Genomic DNA, 20,260 nt, shown 5'->3' with positions numbered 1-20,260 from the left:
AAAAAAAGCATTGTCGCAGGTCTGTGGCCTGAGAACTCAACTGCATGTCAAACAGCCACAATGCACCAAGAAGAGCTCAACATAAAAGGCGCATACTGAAAGGATTATGCTTGTTCTCCAACTGAGTATCCTTTTAATTCCCTCCAATATTTACAACATTCTTAAATCCCATGCTTCCAAACTGTCATCACTTTCTACCTCAAGCTTTATGAAAGGATTCAAAGGAAAGTTTTCTAAGGTTTTCTCCCAAAAAAGAAAAGTCCATTATTACATTTTTAAAATTTATATATATATATATATATATATGTATTTTGAGATGGAGTCTCACTCACTCTGTAGCCCAGGCTGGAGTGCAGTGGCAGGATCTCAGCTCACTGCAACCTCCACCTCCAGAGTTCAAGCAACTCTCCTGCCTCAGCCTCCCGAGTAGCTGGGATTACAGGCTCCCGTCACCATGCCTGGCTCATTTTTATATCGTTAGTAGAGACAGGGATTTGCCATGTTAGCCAGACCAGTCTCAAACTCCTGGCCTCAAGTAATCTGCCCACCTCGGTCTCCCAAAGTGTTGGGATTACAGTTGTGAGCCACTGCACCTAGCCCTATTGCTACATTTAAATTCCATGAACTAACCTTAGAAATTGTCTGAGCAAGGTAATATTAACATGTTTGCCTACAAAGAGAGTATCACTTTTGATAATTAACATATACTATTTGGTTGTATCTATCGATTAACTAGAATAAGCACATTCAATTTTAAATGAAAGGATATGATCAATTTTAAATAAAAGATTAAAGTCAATCTTTGGGTTAATTCAGTAAAGTCAATCCTTGGGTTTAATCATTCAGTAAATATTTGAATACCATATGCCAAGCACTTTTTCATAGTGGGTATAGAACAGGAAATTGAGATGGTAAGCAAAAAGACTTCTTACCACTCTCTTGATGTTATGGACTGAGCTGTGTACCTCTAAAATGTATATGTTAAAGTCTTATGCCCCAGTACCTTCGAAGGTGACTCTATTTGGAGATAAGGCCTTTACATAGGTATTTCAGGTAAAAATAGATCATATGAGTGAGCCCTAACCCAGTATGACTGGTGTCCTTATAAGAAAAAGAAATGTGGACATAGATACAGAGGGATGACCAAGTGAAGACCCACGGAGAAGATGCTATCTACAGGCTGGAAGAGACACTCCAGTAGGAATCAAGTCTGCTGATGCCTTGATCAGCATTTAACCTCCAGAATTGCGAGAATAAAAAATTTCGTTGTTTAAGCTATCCAGGCTATGTGACTTTGTTACAATAGCCTAGCAAACTTTTTCAATTATTTTCAGTCTTTGACTACATATATTCTTAAATTATTGCCAATTGAGCATATTAAACCAATTGTGTGGGTCTAGAAATTCAATGTTAAAAATGATTTTAAGGAAATATACTATTAATTGTTACCAATGTGCAATAAAGGGAATTAAATCCTTTGCTACTTTCTCTATAATTTGTAAGTGGAAGAGATTTCAAAGGAAATTTAAAGAATAATTTTTATTGTAATTTTAATTAAAAATACAGCTCTGGGCTTTGTTTCAAGTCTTATATACATTATCTCTGCAATACTACAAAAGGTTATATTGTCAAACAGATTTACAAGATTCCTAGATCTTACTCAACACTAAGCTTTACTAATGATTCAGAAGATACCATGCCCTGGAACATACTGGATCCCAAGCAATAGAAGAGCACATGTCCACTCAGGAGAGGGTGCTTAGGTTTGTGTTTCCTGGTTTTTATTCATGGTTAGTTTTGGAACAGTGAAGAGATTACATGACTAACTTACATTCTCCAGCCCGCTGTTTCCCATTATTTCATGATTAAATTTATTTACAATGAACACTTTAGATAAACCAAGAAATTTTAGAGAAGAGTTCCCAGCTATCTTTCCACTTGTAAATGCCCTCATAATGTAATTTTACAAGGAGATCTGGTCTAGGGTCAGCAGGTCTTCCTCCATGAGAATGAAGGGAGGGAATCTCAAGGTTGCTCTCAATTCCTTCCTTCTCAACATCACTGAAGGTTGCAGACATCTTATGGAATAGGTATAATTGTTATTCACACTTTACAGATGAGGAACCTGGTTCCAAGTGATACATGTCCAAAGTTAAACAGCTGTGAGTAGTGAGACTCAGATTCAAGCACAACGTAGTCCATCTAGCTGTCAATCTCTTAATCACCCACTTCTATTGCTTTTTGAGAAATTCTGTTTCTTCTCTTCTTACAAAGATTTACAAAAATAAATGCTATCTGATAATATTGGTGGTTACAAAAGTTCTGTCACCAAATGCTATCTGATATTTATTACACTCAATATGCATTAAATCATAAAAAATGTGAATCACAATAGGTTATACATATACATTTCAGGTCAAAAATAACTTCTGTGATGCTTAATAAGTATAACAGATAATCCTTCACCTATCTCCATCTCTTAGCCGCTGAAACTGGGTAACAAACAGGCACATAAGTGTTGGTCCCACTCTCGTACCAGGAATCAGGTCTTCAACCATAAGGGCAGGCCACAGGTCAATGTCACCTGGAGAGCCGTACAACCTGGAACAAAGACAGACAGACAGCACATGTCTGAGACCAGAAGGGGCATTGAAAATATTCCTTTTATGGATGACACCAAGCATTATTGTATCCACACAAAAATAGAAAAGTAGATATGATTATTACTGTGTTCTCATTTCACAGGGGAAAGCACTGAGATGAAGGAACCCTCAGGGATTACCCCACAGGCAGGGTCATAACCTATCCAAGGACATATGACACGAAGCCTCATGCAATGTCCCCTGTGCAATTCTTTATAATTATTCTCTAAGCATATGGAATATAACTGTGTGTGTGTATATATATATATATATATGCACAAATGTCTGTGTTATGCTCATGTATAAATGCATCTAGCTAATTCCTTCAGAAATACATAGAAAATTAACAATTCAGCATTGAGAAATGTCCACGTCAGTGTATATGCTAGGTATGCTAAAAAGTAAAAAGTCAGAAGAAAATCATAATTTGAGGAGATGATAAGATAATAAGTGTTAGGTAAGTTTCTCTTGCTAAAAAGGCAGTTAAAGTATTTGATCTAAGATTTGAAGCAATTTTTTAAAAACAACAAACAAACAAAAAAGCACAATGCAAATGTTGATTATAAGCCAACAGCCGTGGCTCAGTACTCACTTAGAGAAAGAAAATATGATCCATATCCTTGACACTCCTAGTAGGAGTCACTCTTATTGTTTTTTTTTTTTTCTCTGTACTCTAATGATAAATGTGACACCAACTTAAATTGTCCCTTGTTTTATTTTATTTCATATATATGATTCCCTAAACTACAAATAGTTCAGTGTGCATATTTTAACCTTGTCGCAAATGGAAATATAGTGTTCATACTTCCTTTTTCTCACTCAACAGTTTACTTGGCGACGCAATTGTGTGGTTGCATACATTTGTACCTTCTTCATTTTGTCTGCTGTATAATAAACAGTCTATTATTGGAAACCATTCCAATTTAGTTTAGTTACACTGCTGATGAATACTTGTGAGGTTTTCAACTTTTGCACTATGAACATTCTCTACATGTTTCTCTAGACTAGGCATCAGCAAATTTTTACCATAAAGAGCCAGAGAGATAGTATTTTCAGCTTTGTGGGACAACTGTGGGTTCTGTTGCAACTACCCAACTCCTGTTTTGCATAAAAGCAGCCATAGACAACATATAAACAAATAGACATAGTTGTGTTCCAATAAACCTTTATTTACAAAATTAGGAAAGTAGGTCAGATTTGACCAATTGGCTGTGGTTTGCGGATCCCTGCTCTAGATTATGTTGCGCAAGAGCTAGAATTCTGAGTGCAGAGTATAATATCTTCAATTTTAATAGTTAATGCCAAACTGCTATCCAAAATTGATGTATGATTCATATTCCCGTAATGAGTATACAGAATTACTCTGTGATACATATCCATATGTATATCTTCAATTTTAATAGACAATGCCAAACTGCTATCCAAAATAGATGTACAATTCATACTTCCACAAGAAGCATATCAAAACTCTCAATGCCACCTGGAAAGTCATACAACCTGGGACAGACAGGCATATTATTCCTTGACACATTGTAACTTATTCCATTTTACTTTATTTTGTTGGTCAACTCTCATCACTGCTGCCCTTCCCCGCTTTCTCCTTCTTGGTTTCCATCTTCATTGTCCTCTTATTTATCTTCATCTGGCTCCTTTTTGCTGCCACGTCAGCTCCTCTTCCTCTTCCTCTGCCTCCTCCTCCTCCTTTCTTTTCTTAATTTCTGATAATAGGTGGACTTTTTAGATTTCCAAGTGCTTGCTTGAATGTTTGAGGGCTGTTTAATTCAGGTGTGAATGTTGTGTTATTGTTTCCTCCTGTTTCAATTCTTTTTTTGAGAGATTTTTCCTGAAATGTTTTGATTTGCATTTCTGTTTTCTTGTTACATAGCTTTATTTGAAATTGGTCTCTCTCTCTCTCTTTTAATTCCCATGCATTTTCATGAAATGAATTTCTGGTTCAATAGCATACTCTTCTATCACTATAGGGAAGTGCAGTCTTTTTGATGCCTGCTTTGGTGGTAATGGGGAAAAATGGGAGTTAAAATGTTTTGTTTCTCTTTAAGTGCTACAGCATCCTTAATTTAATTTCATTCTGCTTTCATGTCATTATCAAATCTGAAGGGGCACTCTACCCTTTCTCTACTTACCTCCTTCTTCCACCCCTACCCTCCCCCCAAAAAAAGCCATCTCTGGACACTCTCAGATTTGTAACTGGTGTTGATAACTCCCAGGTTTCCAGAATTTCATTTGGCAACCTAATACTTGGTGCTGGAGTTTTTCCTTCCAGAGGATTTTTTTTTCTTTTTTTTTTTTTTTTTTGAGACAGGGTCTCACTTTGTTGCCCATGCTGGACTGCAATGGTGTAATCACACCTCACTACAGCTTCAAGTTCCTGTGCTCAAGGGCTCCTCTTGGCACAGCACCAGGATGCCCCATCCTTTTCTATATTTTACCTTCCCTCCTTCCCATTCCTTTGTCCATGGAGATTTTTCTAATTAACTTACCCTTCTTTTCCCCAAACCCACAATGTCAGGCCTCTGAGCCCAAGCTAAGCCATCATATCCCTAGTGACCTGCGCGTATATATCCAGATGGCCTGAAGTAACTGAAGATCCACAAAATAAGTGAAAATAGCCTTGATGACATTCCACCATTATGATATGTTTCTGCCCCACCCTAACTGATCAATGTACTTTGTAATCTCCCCTACCCTTAAGAAGGTTCTTTGTAATTCTCCCTACCCTTGAGAATGTACTTTGTGGGATCCACCCCCTGCCCACAAAACATTTGCTCCTAACTCCACCGCTTATCCCAAAACCTGTAAGAACTAATGATAATCCCACCATGCTGGCTGCCTCCTTTTTCGGACTCAGCCCCCCTGCACCCAGGTGAAATAAACAGCCTTGCTGCTCATACAAAGCCTGTTTGGTGGTCTCTTCACATGGACACACGTGAGACATTTGGTGCCAAAGACCCAGATCAGCGGGACTCCTTTGGGAGACCAGTCCCCTGTCCTCACCCTCACTCCATGAAGAGATCCACCTACAACTTCAGGTCTTCAGACCAACCAGCCCAAGGAACATCTCACGGATTTTAAATCAGGTAAGAGGTTGGAGAAGAGATTTCTCCAACCCCTCTCACTATCCCTCAACCTCTTTCTCCTTTCAGTCTTGGTGCTACCCTTCAATCTCTCCCTCCTCTTAATTTCAGTACCTTTCCTTTTCTGGTAGAGACAAAGGAGATGTGTTTTATCCATGGATTCAAAACTCTGGCGCCAGTCACGGACTTGGGAAGACAGTCTTCCCTTGGTGTTTAATCACATGGGGATGCCTGCTTGATTATTCACCTACGTTTCAGAGGTGTCTGACCACATGGGGACGCCTGCCTTGGTCTTTCACTCTTAGCAGCAAGCACCGCTTTTCTGGGGAGCAAACAACTCCTGACCCCTTCTCTCCATGTCTCCACACCTTCTCCACTTTCCTGGGGGGCAAGCACTCCCCACCCGTTCTCTCTAGGTCTCTACTCCTTTTCCAGTTTCCTTGGGGGCAGGCACCTCCCACCCCTTCTCCACTTTCCTGGGGGCAAGCACCCCCCACCCTTTCTCCACTTTCTTGCGGGGCAAGCCCCTTTCACCCTGTTTCCACTTTCCTGGGGGGGCAAGCACCCCCCACCCCTTCTCTCTATGTCTCTACCCTTCTCTTTAAACTTGCCTCCTTCACTAAGGGCAACCTTGCACCCTCCATTCCTCCTTCTTCTCCCTTAGCCTGTGTTCTCAAGAACTTAAAACCTCTTCAACTCTTGCCTGACCTAAAATCTAAGCTTCTTATTTTCTTATGCAATGCTGCTTGACCCCAATACAAACTCGACAGTGGTTCCAAAGAGTCAGAAAATGGCACTTTCGATTTTTCCATCCTACAAGATCTAAATAATTCTTCTCGTAAAATGGGCAAATGGTCTGAGGTGCCTGACGTCCAGACATTCTTTTACACATTGGTCCCTCCCTAGTCTCCGTTCTCAATGCAACTTGTCCCAAATCTTGCTTCTTTCCCTCCCGCCTGTCCCTTCAGTCTCAACCCCAAGCATCTCTGAGTCTTTTGAATCTTCCTTTTCTATGGACCCATCTGACCTCTCCTCTCCTCCCGAGGCTGCTCCTCGCCAGGCTGAGCTAGGTCCCAATTTTTCCTCAGCCTCTGCTCCCCCACCCTATAATCCTTTTGTCATCTCCCCTCCTCACACCCGGTCCGGCTTACAGTTTTGTTCCGCGACTAGCCCTCCCCAACCTGCTGCCCAGCAATTTCCTCTTAGAAAGGTGGCTGGAGCTAAAGGCATAGTCAAGGTTAATGCTCCATTTTCTTTATCCAACCTCTCACAAATCAGTTAGCATTTAGGCTCTTTTTCATAAAATACAAAAACCCAGTCCAATTCATGGCCTGTTCGGCAGCAACCCTGAGACGCTTTACAGCCCTAGACCCTAAAATGTCAGAAGGCCGTCTTATTCTCAATATGCATTTTCTTTTATTACCCAATCTGCTCCCGACATTCCATAAGCTCCAAAAATTAAATTCCAGCTCTCAAACACCACAACAGGACTTAATTAACCTTGCCTTCAAGGTGTACAATAATACAGTAGAGGCAGCCAAGTAGCAACTTATTTCTGAGTTGCATTTCCTTGCCTCCAGCCACATCTCTAGCACACAAGAACTCCAGACACCTGAACCGCAGCTGCCAGGGGTTCCTCCAGAACCTCCTCCCCCAGGAGCTTGGTACAAGTGCTGGAAATCTGGCCACTGGGCCAAGGAATGCCTGCAGCCCCGGATTCCTCCTAAGCCATGTCCCATCTGTGTGGGACCCCACTGAAAATTGGACTGTTCAACTCACCTGGCAGCCACTCCCAGAGCCCCTGGAACTCTGGCCCAAGGCTCTCTGACTGACTCCCTCCCAGATCTTCTCGGCTTAGCAGCTGAAGACTGACACTGCCCGATCGCCTCGGAAACCTACAGGACCAACACAGACGCTTTGGGTAACTCTTACAGTGGAGGGTAAGTCTGTCCCCTTCTTAATCAATATGGAGGCTACCCACTCCACATTACCTTATTTCCAAGGGCCTGTTTCCCTTGCCTCCATAACCATTGTGGGTATTGACGGCCAGGCTGCTAAACCTCTTAAAACTCCCAACTCTGGTGCCAATTTGGACAACATTCTTTTATGCACTCCTTTTTAGTTATCCCCACCTGCCCAGTTCCCTGTTTTGATCGAGACATTTTAACTAAATTATCTGCTTCCCTGACTATTCCTGGACTACAGCCACATCTCATTGCCACCCTTCTTCCCAACCCAAAGCCTCCTTCTCATCTTCCTCTCATATCCTCCCACCTTAATCCAAAAGTATATAGGATACCTCTACTCCCTCCTTGGTGACAAATGATGCACCACTTACCATCCCATTAAAACCTAATCACACTTACCACGCTCAATGCCGATATCCCATCCCACAGCATGCTTTAAAAGGATTAAAGCCTGCTATCACTGGCCTGTTACAGCCTGGCCTTTTACAGCCCATAAACTCTCCTTACAATTCCCCCATTTTACCTGTCCAAGAACCAGACAAGCCTTACAGATTAGTTCAGGATCTGCACCTTATCAACAAAATTGTCTTGCCTATCCACCCTGTGGTGCCAAAACCATGTACTCTCCTATCCTCAATACCTCCCTCCACAACCCCTCCATAACCCATTATTCTATTCTGGATCTCAAACCTGCTTTCTTCACTATTCCTTTGTACTCTTCATCCCAGCCTCTCTTTGTTTTCACTTGGACTGACCCTGACACCCATCAGGCTCAGCAAATTACCTGGGCTGTACTGCCGCAAGGCTTCGCAGACAGCCCCCATTACTTCAGTCAAGTCGAAATTTCTTCCTTGTCCATTACCTATCTCGACATAATTCTTCATGAAAACACGTGCTCTCCCTGCTGATCGTGTCTGACTAATCTCCCAAACCCCAACCTCTTCTACAAAACAATAACTCCTTTCCTTCCTGGGCATGGTAGGATACTTTCGCCTTCAGAACCTGGTTTTGCCATCCTAACAAAATCATTATATAAACTCACAAAAGCAAACCTAGCTGACCCCATAGATCCTAAATCCTTTTGCCACTCCTCTTTCTGTTCCTTAAAAACAGCCCTAGAAGCTGCCCCCACACTAGCTCTCCCTAACTCATCCCAACCCTTTTCATTACACACAGCCAAAGTGCAGGGCTATGCGGTTCGAGTTCTTACGCAAGAGCCAGGACCATGCCCTGTAGCCTTTCTGTCCAAGCAACTTGACCTTACTGTTTTAGCCTAGCCCTCATGTCTGTGTGTGGTGGCTGCTGCTGCCCTAATACTTTTAGAGGTCCTCAAAATCACAAACTATGCTCAACTCACTCTCTACAGTTCTCATAACTTCCAAAATCTATTTTCTTCCTCACACCTGACACATATACTTTCTGCTTCCTGGCTCCTTCAGCTGTACTCACTCTTTGTTGAGTCTCCCACAGTTACCATTGTTCCTGGCCCGGACATCAATCCAGCCTCCCACATTATTCCAGATACCACACCTGACCCCCATGACTGTATCTCTCTGATACACCGGACATTCACTCCATTTCCCCATGTTTCCTTCTTTCCTGTTCCTCACCCTGATCACACTTGCTTTATTGATGGCAGTTCCACCAGGCCTAATCACCACTCACCAGCAAAGGCAGGCTATGCTATAGTATCTTCCACATCTATCATCGAGGCTACTGCTCTGCCCCACTCCACTACCTCTCAGCAAGCCGAACTCATTGCCTTAAGTTGAGCCTTCACTCTTGCAAAGGGACTATACATCAATATTTATACTGACTCTAAATATGTCTTCCATATCCTGCACCACTATGCTGTTATATAGGCAGAAAGAAGTTTCCTCACTATGCAAAGGTCCTTCATCATTAATGCCTCTTTAATAAAAACTCTACTCAAGGTTGCTTTACTTCCAAAGGAAGCTGGAGTCATTCACTGCAAGAGCCATCAAAAGGCATCAGATCTCATTGCTCAGGGCAATGCTTATGCTGATAAGGTAGCTAAAAAGCAGTTAGCATTCCAACTTCTGTCCCTCATGACCAGTTTTTCTCCTTCTTGTCGGTCACTCCCACCTACTCCTCCACTGAGACTGCCACCTATCAATCTCTTCCCACACAAGGCAAATGGTTCTTTGACCAAGGAAAATATCTCCTTCCAGCCTTATAGGTCCATTCTATTCTGTCGTCATTTCATAACCTCTTCCATGTAGGTTGCAAGCCACTAGTCTGCCTCTTAGAACCTCTCATTTCCTTTCCATCGTGGAAATTTATCCTCAAAAAAATCACTTCTCAGTGTTCCATCTGCTATTCTACTACTCCTCAAGAATTTCTCAGGTCCCCTCCCTTCCCTACACATCAAACTCGGGGATTTGCCCCCACCTAGGACTGGCAAATTGACTTTACTCACGTGCCTTGAGTTAGGAAACTAAAATACCTCTTGATCTGGGTAGACACTTTCACTGGGTGGGTAGAGGCCTTTCCCACAGGGTCTGAGAAGGAAATTTCTTCCCTTCTGTCAGACATAATTCCTTGGTTTGGCCTTCCCACCTCTATGCAGTCTGATAGCAGATCAGCCTTTATTAGTCAAATCACCCAAGCAGTTTTTCAGGCTCTTGATATTCAGTGAAACCTTCATATCCCTTACAGTCCTCAATCTTCAGGAAAGGTAGAACAGACTAATGGTCTTTACCTCATCAAGCTCAGCCACCAACTTAAAAAGGACTGGACAATACTTTTGCCACTTGCCCTCCTTGGAATTCAGGCCTGTCCTCAGAATGCTACAGGGTACAGCCCGTTTGAGCTCCTATATGGACGCTCCTTTTTATTAGGCCCCAGTCTCATTCCAGACACCAGACCAACTTGGACTGTGCCCCAAAAAACTTGTCATCCCTACTCTCTTCTGTCTAGTCATACTCCTATTCACCGTTCTCAACTCCTCAAAAATGCCAGACTCTTGTTTATACTGCCAGTTTACACTGTTTCTCCAAGCCTTCACAGCTGATATCTCCTGGTGCTATCCCCAAACTGCCACTCTTAACTCCCTCTTAAAGTAAATAAATAATCTTTGCTGGCAGGGCCATGCTGAACCTCCTTAGGCACTCTCTGATTAGAAGTCCTGGGTCCTCCCAATTCTTAGTCCTTTAATACCTGTTTCTCTCCCTCTCTTATTCCGTTTAGTTTTTCAATTCATACAAAACTGTATCCAGGCCATCACCAATAATTCTATATGACAAATGTTTCTTCTAACAACCCCACAATATCACCCCTTACCACAAAATCTTCCTTCAGCTTAATCTCTCCCACTCTAGGTTCCCACGCTGCCCCTAATCCCTCTCAAAGCAGCCCTGAGAAACATCGCTCATTATCTCTCCATATCACTCCCAAAAATTTTCACCACCCTAACACTTTACAACTATTTAGTTTTATTTTTCTTATTAATATAAGAAGACAGGAATGTCAGGCCTCTGAGCCCAAGCTAAGCCATCACATCTCTTGTGACCTGTACGTATACATCCAGATGGCCTGAAGCAACCGAAGATCCACAAAATAAGTGAAAATAGCCTTAACTGACAACATTCGACCATTGTGATTTGTTTCTGCCCCACCCTAAATGATCATTGTACTTTGTAATCTCCCCCACCCTTAAGAAGGTTCTTTGTAATTCTTCCCACCCTTGAGAATGTACTTTGTGGGATCCATCCCCTGCCCGCAAAACATTGCTCCTAACTCCACCACCTATCCCAAAACCTATAAGAAGTAATGATAATCCCACCACGCTGGCTGCCTCCTTTTTCGGACTCAGCCCACCTACACAGAGGTGAAATAAACACCCTTGTTGCTCACACAAAGCCTGTTTGGTGGTCTCTTCACACAGACACACGTGAGACACACAAACTTCCAGGGAACGTGGAGTTCCAGTGGCAGCTCCGAGAACTTGTTATTTTCAGACTTGCCATTGAAATTCATGCCATTTTCTGTCTCTCACTAATTCTGAAGGTATGAGTCATGTGTTATTTTGTGTTCTCTTTGTTGATCTTACAGATTCGGAGAAGGCTGTGGTGAGAGATTTAGAAGTAAGGGACAATTATTTTCCTAGGTCTAACCTGAAAAAATGTCTTTTTCAAAATTTGTGGTAATCTGAGGGGTGTGAAATGGTGTTTCATTATGATTCTGGATTTTCCTAATGAATTATACAATTGAATATCTTCTACATGTTGATTGAAAATTTAGTTTTTTCTTATATGAAATGTGTATTTATACCTTTTACCCTTTTTTAATTTTTTTTTCTTACTGTTAATTCTCTACATATTCTGAATGCTAATACTGTGATCTATGTCCAAATGTATTCTTTGTATTTGTGGTGGATTATGTTGGATTCTCATGAAAATATTTTCTTAATCTTAAGGTCATTTTATCAATTTTTATATCAATTTTATAATTTTTTGTACCTTACTGAAAATTTCTTTCTTTCCCCAATGCCATAGAGATATTCTCTTTTATTTTTTGTGAAGTTAAAATTCTGCTTCTCAGATTTAAGTCCTCAATCTATCTGGAATTGATTTTCATATAAGATATGAGATCAGAATCCATACTCATTTTTAATCCAAGGGTAGCCAGTTGGTACCACACCACTTACTGAATATGTTCTCACTTCTCACTGATGTTTCTTGCAGCTCTCTCAAATATGATACTTCCATATATGAGCTGTTTTTCTTGTGGCTCTCTATTCTATTCTACTGTCCTAATTACTAAAAGCTTTATAGCAGTGCACTTGGCTTCCCTGGGCCACATTGAAAGAAGAAGAATTGTCTTGGGCCACACATAAAATACACTAACACTAAGAATAGCTGATGAACTAAAAAAAAAAAAAAAAAAATCGCAAAAAATAATCTCATAATGTTTTAAGAAACTCTATGATCTGTGTTGGGCCACATTGAGAGCCATCCTGGGCTGCATGCCTCCCACAAGCCGCAAGTTGGAAAAGTTTGCTTTATAGGAACATCACGCGACCCTACTATGTTCCTCTTGGCCATCAGCTTTACCAATTTAATTTTAAAATCAGCTGTTGATGCCACAAAGAAGCATTCTTCATTGGCATTACAATAAATATATCATTTGGGGGAAGCACTGACATATCAGTATTACTGAATCTTTCTACACCTAACATTTAATTAATGTTTACAATAGAATTTTGAGATGTTCTTTATTTAGTTAGGATGTTCCATTTTTCCTAGGATACTAAGAGCCTTTCTTAAATTCTAGAGAAATGTTGCATTTTACATGGATTGTTTTTTCTGCCAGTACTGAAATGATCACTTTTTACTTTTTATTCAGCTTATGACCTAAATTATATTAACACTTTAAAAATCTTGGACCAATTATATTACTGAAACGAGCCTATTATGGTCATGTTATATATATATGTATGTATATATGGCACTCAAGTTTTCAATGCTTTGTTTATAATTTTTATACATATTTATATGAGATGTTGTCTTGTAAATTTCCTTGCCTCGTACTGTTATTATTTATTTTAACATCAAAATGTTACTGGCCTGAGAAAGTAAGTTAGTGTTCCTTCTGTTGCATTCCCTAAATGACTCCATGGGCCTTTGGAATCACCCAAATTACATTTATAAGTGGAACACTAGGCTTGATTTTGTATAGCAGTTTTAGGTTCCCAGCAAAACTGAGTGAAAGATATAGAGATTTATCATACACTCCTGCATTACTTCTTTAAAATAAGTAAAAAAAAAAAAAAAGGATATATTGATCTCTGAATGGCTAGAGTTAAATTATTACAGAATATGAGAAATAATAGTAATGGAAATCAGAAAGTTACATAGGGTCAGATTTATGTCTATGAACTGTAAGAGTCCAGAAAAAAAATAGTACTTAGAGGTTTTAGAAGTTAGAACATTGAACTTTCCCAGAGAGTATAATCCTGGCTTTGTTAATTTCAGTTCTTCATCATTGATCTGTTTCTCATCTCTTAAATAATGCAGCTAAGTGTCAACTATTCCTGTCCTTATTGTTCTATATTACTTTACTATGGCTCACCACAGCAGGTCGAAGAAATGCTGGGAGTCTTTGTGCCTATCCTATATAAGTAACTTATTAATCCTGTATAGCCTATGTTTGGAAAAATAAATCCTCTCCACTTTCCTTAGAGGGAAATCCGAGATCCATAAGCTCTCAAAACATTTCTTATTAATTCATCTGCATTACTCTGGAGAATATCAATTCTATTTTTTAAAACTTTTTCAAATGTAGACATTGTAGCTCTTCTTTTGTGGTTATAATTGGTCATTAGTAAGATTATAAAGCAGCTTCTGTGTTAATAGCTTTGGTATGTCATTTCACTCGTCAACTTTCACCCCCAAACCTAATGTTAAATGTTTGTTCCATAACTTAAAATGATAATCCAGTATAAGGCAGCATGGTTTTATGACTGCAAAGAGATTTGTAATCTGACATGGCATCTAAGGGGCACTGTCCCTGAAGGTGAGAATGACAATACACACCAAATCCCTTTCTGTTGTATGCAGCAGCAAATACAAAGGGCGCTGGTACTTTTGGCCAGAACTCCCCTAAATGCAGACAGCATGAGAGAGTACTGCCCAAAGCAAGGCTGCAAACTGCCATCATAAAATCTCCTGGCTTTGGTAATGTACCATCTAACTGTGTTTGAATTTACCTTCCAACCTTTTCCATGATTGCAAAACAAAAACACACATGGAATAATAAGAGTAAACAGTCTAGCTATGTTTAAAAAAAAAAAGTGTGCTTTTGTCAGTATTTTGATATACAGAGAGTTGAAAGAAGATTTGCAGACCTTGAAATGAGCTATTTCATGCCATAAAGACCACAGTGTCAATTCATATCTAATTTCATAATGACAGTTTGACTTAAAGTAGGCTTTAGAAGGAAGGATAATAATAATAACTTTCAATCAACTGGATCATTCACAGAGACACAAGGGCAGAGGTCCTGTATGGAATTTTTTCAGGGTTATACATGCTCACCTGATTCAGAGAGTGAAAGACAGATAGTGCAGCAATGTATGGTTTTAATGAAACAAATAAAAATCCTCCCCCAAAACACAAAGCAAAGGTTCTTTGTGATCAAGTGTCCTTGTGGAAAAGCTTTCTGAGAGACATCTGGATTTTCAGAGCAAATATGATCATTTAGTAGCTTTTAGAGAAAAAATATATTTGAAACATGTCCTTTGGCAAAAAAAGGCAAAATGCCCTTGTGTACTCTCACACAGAATAAAATTCCCTCTGCCTCAGGAAGATTGCATCCATTTAAGGGAAGTAAATGACATTTTACATCAGAGAAATTAAAACAATGAAAACATCCTATCCCACTAGCATGATTAGTCAGATCAGACACATGGTACAAAATAAGCTTATGGTTACCAGCACTGAAATAAAGGTGAATGACAAAAAAAAAAAAAAAAAATTCTTATGGTTATTTTGAGTCACTAACAACACCAGACAGAAAAATTGTTTCTTTACCTGGAAGAAAATTTTCCGAGAATACTTTTTATTAAAAACTATCTTGGGCCTCTAGATATTTTCTCAAAAATCTTAAGGACACCACGTTTTTGTAAAAATAAATTTTTCTACAATTAAAAATGTATGCATTTTAGTAAACTATATATAAAGCTCTATGTTAACAAACATCTCTGTAACAGAAATAGCACAGAAAAGTCAACAAATGGGAAAAATGATTCAAGTGATTTTTACTTTTAAACAAGTATATAATACTATTCATTTATGGGAGGAGGAACTTTTCTTTCTACTACTACTTTAAAGGAGGAAAATAACCTAAGCTATTTATACAAGATTTTACATAGAACTAAAATAGAATAGTCACCAAATTTTCAAAAGCAGAATACAGAATATAGAACTCTGTAGTTATGTCTAATAATAAAAATAATCATTTAAACTTTGTTCCATGATTAGAAGAAAAAGGAAAGAAGGGCTATAAATATAAGAAGAAAATTAAGAAATAGAATAAAATCAATGAAGGCAGAAACATCAAGAACAAGACAGAGATAAGTCCAGGCAGTCATTGAGACTGAGATAGACTTCCACATAAGAAAAGAGACAGGTCCATATCCAATAAAAATTCACATGTATTGAACAGTAGCATATTTGAACAATACTTACATCATGATAGCTATTAACAATTAAATCATTTTTAACTCCAATGGATAAATTTGCTTTTCACTGTCACCTTCAGGATGAAATACAAATAAGTTTTTTAAAAGCTATTTTATTAAATTCTACCTACATACAGTAACCCTTTGAAATCCTGGGCCTGAGACATGTTCTCCTTTATTTAAACGGTTGACTAAATAAACATCAAGTATTAAGGACACACAGTGTCCAGGTGAGACTATCCACATCATAACCACAGAAGCAGAAAAATAGCTAAAAAGGAAAAAAAAAAAAAAAAAGAAAAACACTTTCCACTGTGTAAGACAATGTCATTGAATGTTATGTTTATACACTACATAAGATTAGTTAGCATACATTCTTGGTAAGTAATCTACAGTAATAAATCATGCTTTTAATTCCTGATTGAGAAGTTAAAGATTAACTTTCCATTCAATCCACATATTCTTAAGGGTTCCCTGAGTTTTCTAGCCACCAGTCTAGACTGAAAAAGGACTAATTAACAGCCCCTAATTTAAAGAGCTTTGACCAGTCAGAAGGCATAAACAGATATTTAAAACATAAACTACATTTTTATACCACATGATATGGTTTGGCTGTGGCCCTGCCCAAATCTCATCTTGAATTGTAGCTCCCATAATTCCCATGTGCTGTGGGAGGGATCTGATGGGAGATAACTGAATCGTAGGGTGGTTTCCCCCATACTGTTCCCCTGTTACTGAATAAGTCTCACAAGAGCTAATGGTTTTATAAGGGGTTTCTCCTTTCACTTGGCTCTCATTCTCTCTTGCCTGCCACCATGTAAGACATGCCTTTCACCTTCCACCATGATTGTGAGCCCTGCCAGCCAAGTGGAACTGTAAGTCTATTAAACCTCTTTTTCTTTATAAATTACTCAGTCTCTGGTATGTGTTTATCAGTGGCATGAAAATGGACTAATAGACCATGGTATTGATAAAAATCAGATAATGAATAAAAGAATAGCTATTCATTGGTGGAATTCAAGACACTTAACAGAAATGTTGGGTGATTTATTCTTTTTTTTTTTTTTTTGACATCAGAGTCTTGCTCTGTCACCCAAGCTGGAGTGCAGTGGCATGATCTCAGCTCACCACAACCTGCCTTCCAGGTTCAAGCAATTCTTCTGCCTCAACCTCTGGAGTAGCTGGGACTACAGGCGCATGCCACCACGCCTGGCTAATTTTTGTATTTTTAGTAGAATTGGGGTTTCACCATATTGGCCAGGCTGGTCTCGAACTCCTGACCTTGTGATCTGTCCTCCTCGGCCTCCCAAAGTGCTGGGATTACAGGCGTGAGCCACGCACCCAGTGGGGTTATTTATTCTAAGCTCAAAAATCACACCCCTATGTCATGATACTGGTAGAAGTAAGATAGATGACTGATAGAAAAAGAGATAATGATAGATATAGAGAGATGACAGAGAATTAGAAACAAGTGACAGATGACTGATAAAGATAAGAGACAGAGATAATATAGATAGATAAGAGATAAAGATAAATTATAGAAATAGATAATAGATATAGAAGTACCTAAGTGGATAAATAGATGATAGATGGAAACTTCATCTCTCCTAAAAATACAAAAATTAACTGGGTGCGGTGGCATGCACCTGTAGTCCCAGCTACTAGGGAGGCTGAGGCAGAAGAATTGTTTGAACCCAGGAGGCAGGAGGTTGCAGTGAGCCAAGATCGTACCACTGCACTCCAGCCTGAGTGACAGATGATAGAGCAAGACTCCATCTCAAAAAGAAAAAAAAAAAAAAAAAAAAGACTCTTTTCTACGTACCAGTCAAATGACAAGCATTTTATTTCTATTATTCTATTTAATCAACTATATACACTTGATTTATAAATTTCATGTATGTCCTCAAAATTGCAAAACTATTTTGGCTTGACGCTCTGACTTTTTTCCAATCTTATGAAATCCATTACAATGTGAGAGCTTCTCCACTCAAATCTGATTTCCCACTGTTCTACTCTTTCACAATCAGAGATGAACTAAGCTTTTCCTTCATTCAGCAAAGGAAGCCTATAGTCAGGACCTCAATTATCCACCACAAACCATGCCACTGCACAGATCTCATAATTGCCCCCCACTCTTACAATTCTCCCTTTTAGATAACATTCTAAACTGATGAAAATTATGCAGTTATAAAAATGAGCAGGCTTCATTTTGTTTCTCCAGTTCATCAGTCCCAATAGGGCCTATTGCATTGAAATGTAAAACCAATGTTAAGTATGGTAATAGAGCCGTCTTTGTTTCCAGGTGGGCATGCTCCAGGGAGGGGCCATAAGGACGTCTCACTTTTATGCCAGGTCCCAGCAAATAGAGTAACTGCTGGCTATCATGAGAGCCATGTCTAGAAGAAGTCAGAGATTGCCTCTATGTTCAGTAGGAAAAAATCCTGTGAGAGTTTAGCAGGGCTTGTCACAGATGCAGGAGGAGAGACGGGTCACGCAATTGCTAGTTTTTTGCCTTTTCTAAGCCAGTGAGTGCTTCATCATTCACTACAGTATCAGCTGTGTACCTTTTATTAAGCAAACAGGTGGAATAAAGTAGATACAATAAATATTTATGAATTAACGTAATTACTAATTGAATAAATACATGAATATTACAGTAAAAAGAGATGTTTCTATTTCAAAACCGCTAAAAATGTTTTTGTTGTTGTTATTTTCACCTTAAATATGTTTTCAAGTTTTATCAAATGTCATTTTGGCATACTCTGAGATGACTGAATAGGTTTTATAACTGTATATTCTAATAGAATGCCCTATATTGATACTAACTCAGTTTTATATTCTGGACTTATATTAATTATTCCTTCTTAATCATGTTGGACTGTTCTTAAACTATTGATGATTTGACTGACAAGCATTTTTTTCTAAATGTTATTCCCTAAAAAAAAATGACTTTAGGGTTAACATTACAGATCCTTTCTTAAGGTTTATACCAGAGCCATGCTAATTTCAGATAATAAATCAAGTAGGTTATCATCTTTTTATATATTCCATAATACTGCATAATGTGTTCTTTACAATTTGAAATGTTTTGTCTAGTTAGAACTCAGAAACTATTAAAAGCAATTTTTCAATTATTTCAAATTAATGTAGGCTCTGTTTTGATATTGCTTTTCTTATTATTCCAAGACCAAATGGAAAATTATTCAATTACTATGATTTTCAAGCTATCTTTATAAAAACACAAATAGTAATTTCTTAGAAATCTGTTTTTTTATGTTTTTGTAACTTAACTTTCAGTTTGGGAATATATTAATCAGTCTTTTTTTTTCAACTTTTTACTTTATTAACTTTTGCTTTTGTATTTATTCTTTCCAACTTGAGTTAGACACTTCACATAAGTGAAAAATATCTGCTATGCTCATCCTGTGAGATTTTTGGTTGTTGATTACCATAACCTCACCTATCTAGACTGATACAGGTTTTCAAATACATACATTCTACTTCCTATGTAAGATGTTCTGCAGATGAGTACCTTAGTACTGGTTCTGTTCATTAAATGTGAGGACTCAAGTCGTTCTTCAATTTTATAACTCTTCTATTGCTAACCCTTCAAACTAAGTCTCTCTCTCATTCCTGTTTTCTACCTCTTGGAACTTCTATAAATATTTTATGTTTTCAAACTTTTGTCTCTATCTCTAAATCTCTTATTATTTATTTTTCTCATCTATCTGTACTACACACTGAGTGAACTCTTCAGATTTATCTTCCAGTTCACTATTTTTTTATTCAGCTATTTCTGGCATGCTATTTCACTACCTATTGAAATCTTAATTTCAATTATATATATCATGTCTTGAAATTCAGTTTTTCAAATACCTGTATTTTTACCTTTTCCTTTTAACATGGTTTCTATTCATTCTCTTACTTAGTTACGTTAAATGTACATACTTTAAAGTCTCTCCTATTGTTTTAATCTCCCTAAGTTCCATTTTTATTTTGTTTTGTTTTGTTGCTTTTCATTTATTCTCATTGCTGACTATCTTGCAGCTATGTATTTGCTGAAATGAATTTTAACTTGCATATGTGAGAAGGAGAGAACTTCTTGGGAGTTTGGTTTGTCATTCCCGTGACTGTCTGTATGCACTGGGTCGTAAAAGAAGCCTAGAGAGTGATTTCACATGTGCTTGTGCCAGGATTTCAGGGGTTTCATGTGCCCTGGGCTGTTTTTCATGTTAATTTATCTTCTTGTCTTTCCAGCACCATGGTGTTTGAGTAAATTCAGATTCTTTTCCTGTGTAACACAGGCTGGCATTAGAATTTCAAAAATTTTCCTGTTTTATTTTAGCCTCAGTC

General features: G+C 38.6%; 1 protein-coding gene across 1 annotated transcript in view; it reads right to left on the bottom strand.

Moving 5' to 3' along the window:
• LOC101019655 (peroxidasin-like protein) overlaps window positions 1–15,275 on the bottom strand; it is a 78,813-nt gene extending 63,538 nt beyond the window's left edge. Inside the window, exons 1-2 of the mRNA XM_031662022.1 lie at window positions 15,258–15,275; window positions 2,467–2,601 (exon numbers count right to left, since the gene is read on the bottom strand). Coding sequence (XP_031517882.1) covers window positions 2,467–2,558 — 92 coding nt within the window. The 5' untranslated portion in view covers window positions 2,559–2,601; window positions 15,258–15,275. The remainder of the gene's footprint in view (window positions 1–2,466; window positions 2,602–15,257) is intronic.
• Between the last annotated feature and the right edge of the window lie 4,985 nt (window positions 15,276–20,260).

The sequence above is a fragment of the Papio anubis genome, unplaced genomic scaffold (assembly GCF_008728515.1).
Source record: "Papio anubis isolate 15944 unplaced genomic scaffold, Panubis1.0 scaffold350, whole genome shotgun sequence".
NCBI classification, from domain to species: domain Eukaryota; kingdom Metazoa; phylum Chordata; class Mammalia; order Primates; family Cercopithecidae; genus Papio; species Papio anubis.
The sequence above is the reverse complement of the archived record's forward strand: the minus strand, read 5'-3'. Positions and strand labels throughout refer to the sequence as shown.